Here is a 3,334-nt window from a genome sequence, read left to right as displayed (position 1 = left end):
CATAGAGTAAGCATCATACATGCTCTTAAGTTTTTGATTCTACATTTTACTTGAGTGTAGTTATTACAAGACACAAAATTTCTAGTTGTGACATGATTGGTGGCACCCAATTGGTATATTATGTTCTATTATATCTAGAATAGATTGGGTTAGCAAAGGGTTTAATGATTCTTCCTTGGCCAGTGATGTTCTAGTCTATGATGTCTATACTTGGCCGGTTGATTGGGTTAATAAATTCCATGGATTGAAGGATGCTCCCATGTTTTGTATTGAGTCTAATCTACGGGATGTTGCAGGTTGGAGAGATAAGAAAGGAATATGCAAACAATTTTCATGCAATCAGGTGTGGTGTGATATAAATAATTTTGGAGACCTTGTTCCTTGGCATGATATCGTTTGGTATAGTAATTGCATTCCTCGAAACTCGTTTATTTTGTGGATGGCTATTTTGAATAGACTGAAGACCCACGATCGTGTCAGAGGCTGGGAAGTTTCTGGTAAATTACTCTGCCCTTTTTGTGCTATTACTCTTGACTCACATGATCGTCTTTTCTTTAATTGTGATTATTCTCAACTTATTTGGAGGTATTTTTGTAATAAGATTGGTCTTAATCTGGTTGTGGATGACTGGAATGATTTGGTTATGAAGCTGTGCAGTTTGTTTAAAGGGAATTCTAGTCAGAATCTGGTTAATAAATGTGTTTTTGCTAGTTGTGTTGCTCATATTTGGAAGGAGAGAAATTCTAGACTTTTTAGTAACAGGAGAAATTCGTATATGGGGGTGATTGCTTGTATTGAAAGAGAAATACATTTAAAGCTGTTGGGGTTGAGGAAAAAGGATAAGATGGTCAATGATAAGGTTTTTAAGGCCTGGGGTATTTCTAGAATGGAATAAGTTTTTTGGTATGGAAGATGGTTTCTGGTTTTTTAGATTGTTGGTTGGTGGCTCTTGGTTTTGGGGTTGGCATAGAAGGATGGTTAATTTTGGTGATATTAATGCTGTGGATTTATGGGGGATTTTTTGGAATAAGTTTCTTTACAAAGGACTTGACGGATTGTGTTACTGGTTTGAGAGCTTGCTCTCAAATCATGTAACTTGTACCTATGGGATTTTCTGTTTGGATATGATCTTTATTGAGATTATCCAATGGTGAATCCTAGACATGTGATTGATGCCATGTCTAGTATGAAACTTGTTCTGATCTATTGGAGGTTTGGTAATAGTTTGCTGTGGTTTGGCTTGTGCTTGATATGCAGGAATTGGCTGCAAAGGTTGGAGTTGGATCATTTTTGCAATCACATGGAGTCTTTTCTGTTGAAGGCTAAGTGGAGGATTGATGAGAGGAAAACTGATAGAAGATGCGGGATTGACAAATTGATAGGGTTTTTTTATAGTTGCAATTATGAATGTTATAATTGTGTTATCTTTTATAGGTCCTTTTTTGTGTATTGTATTGAGAGTTTTGTGGTTTTGTTGGGTTTTTTCTTAAAGCTTGGCCTTTAGACTATGTTTTTTTTAAGGGCCTTACCCCTTGCTTAGGTATTGATGATATTTGGGGTTTTTTGTGGTGCAAGGGGGTGAAGTTACCTTTTTCCTACTTTCAATAAGTCTCTGGGCTAGCTTTAAGGATAATAAGGTCTTTTGGGTTTTCGGGTGGTTACGTCTGGTTTTTAGAAAGTGGCTTGGTAGTTGGTTATGGATAGGTTGGTTAGACTTCTAATGTGGAACTCAAGAATGAAACAATGTTCATCAAAGCTTTTCTTAAATTCCATAGAATTCTATTGTGGAACTCAAGAATTAAGCAATGCTCATCAAAGCTTTGCTAAATAGCAAAGACTACCTCTATTGTGGAACTCAAGAATTAAACAATGCTCATCAATGCTTTGCTAAATTGCATAGACTTCTAATGTGGAACCCAAGAATGAAACAAGGCTCATGAAAGCTTTGCTAAATTGCATAGACTTCTATTGTGGAACTCTAGTATTAAACAATTCTCATCAAAGCTTTTCGAAGTTGCATAGACTTCTAATGTGGAACTCAGGAATGAAACAATGCTTATCAAAGCTTTGCTAAATTGCATGGACTTCTAATGTGGAACACAAGAATCGAACAATGTTCATCAAAGCTTTGCTTAAATTGCATAGACTTCTATTGTGGAACTCAAGAATTAAACGATGCTCATCAAAGCTTTGCTAAACTGCATAAACTTCTAATGTGGAACTCAAGAATGAAACAATGCTCATCAAAGCTTTGCTAAATTGTGAAGACTACTTCTATTGTGTAACTAAAGAATTAAACAATGCTCATCAAAGCTTTGCTCAATAGCATCGACTTCTAATGTGGAACTCAAGAATGAAACAATGTTCATCAAAGCTTTGCTTAAGTTGCATAGACTTGTATTGTGGAACTCAAGAATGAAACAATGCTCATCAATGATTTGCTAAATTGTGAAGACTACTTCTATTGTGGAACTCAAGAATTGAAAAAGGCTCATCAAAGCTTTGCTTAAATTGCATAGACTTCTAATGTGGAACTCAAGAATTAAACAATGCTCATCAAAGATTTGCTAAATTGCATAGACTTCTAATGTGGAACTCAAGAATGAAACAATGCTCATCAAAGCTTTGCTCAAATTGCATAGACTTCTATTGTGGAACTCACGAATTAAATGATGCTCATCAAATCTTTGCTAAATTGCATAGTGTCACACCCCGAAAACCGAAGGCGGAAACATTCCGGGGTGGACTACCACATTGAGTATCAAATCCAATGCACATAGTAAGTAAAGTAAAGCAACCATTACATTACATAATAAAGTTTTACAGTTGTTTCAAAAGTAAAGTTTGTACAGTTGTGATACATAGTATATATAGAAAAAATGAAACGGGTCTTCATGTACTCCGTCTTCTGATCAAAAGGAATCCTCGGGTACCTGTTCTAACGCTGACCTGAGAACACAAGCGGTTTGAAAATCAGCATAAAGCTGGTGAGTTCATAAGCGGTTTTTGTTTGTGAAAATGTTTCGAGTTTCCTTTCTGTTTCTGAAATGTTATGTACACCAAGAAAATCCCGTATTTTCGTAAAAGTTGGTTATTGTCTCACAAATGTAATGTATAGTTAGTTTGTACACTGAAAACATGTCTACTCATATGAAAATGTATAGTTGGTTATCTGACTTGTTAAACTGTTCTGTTTACTTATCATGTGTTACCAGGAATGTCCCATACTTTCCTTATTGTGTGTTACCAATTGTAAAAGATGTAATGTTATCCAGGTTGTTACTCTTTTTGATTATGTAAGCGTTACCCAGGAAAGCCCCATGCTTTCCTGCTT

At 35.6% G+C, this 3,334-nt stretch overlaps 1 protein-coding gene across 1 annotated transcript; it reads left to right on the top strand.

Annotated features, from left to right (window-relative positions):
* The first annotated feature begins 439 nt into the window (after positions 1 to 439).
* On the top strand, positions 440 to 1,326 carry LOC145011703 (uncharacterized). Its single transcript, XM_078970434.1, has 2 exons — positions 440 to 859; positions 1,258 to 1,326. The coding sequence occupies exons 1-2, from the start codon at positions 440 to 442 to the stop codon at positions 1,324 to 1,326; spliced, it is 489 nt and encodes a 162-aa protein (XP_078826560.1).
* The last annotated feature ends 2,008 nt before the right edge of the window (positions 1,327 to 3,334 follow it).

Source organism: Lactuca saligna, chromosome 1, assembly GCF_052625555.1.
Source record: "Lactuca saligna cultivar CGN05327 chromosome 1, ASM5262555v1, whole genome shotgun sequence".
NCBI classification, from domain to species: Eukaryota; Viridiplantae; Streptophyta; class Magnoliopsida; order Asterales; family Asteraceae; genus Lactuca; species Lactuca saligna.
This window is presented reverse-complemented; position numbering and strand designations above follow the sequence as displayed.

Bases quoted from the DNA above. Each gene is read 5' to 3' on its own strand.
- LOC145011703 (XM_078970434.1), top strand. From the start codon at position 440: ATGGCTATTTTGAATAGACTGAAGACCCACGATCGTGTCAGAGGCTGG. The intron at 860-1,257 runs GTTTTTAAGGCC...CTTGATATGCAG, and splicing joins ATAAGATGGTCAATGATAAG to GAATTGGCTGCAAAGGTTGG.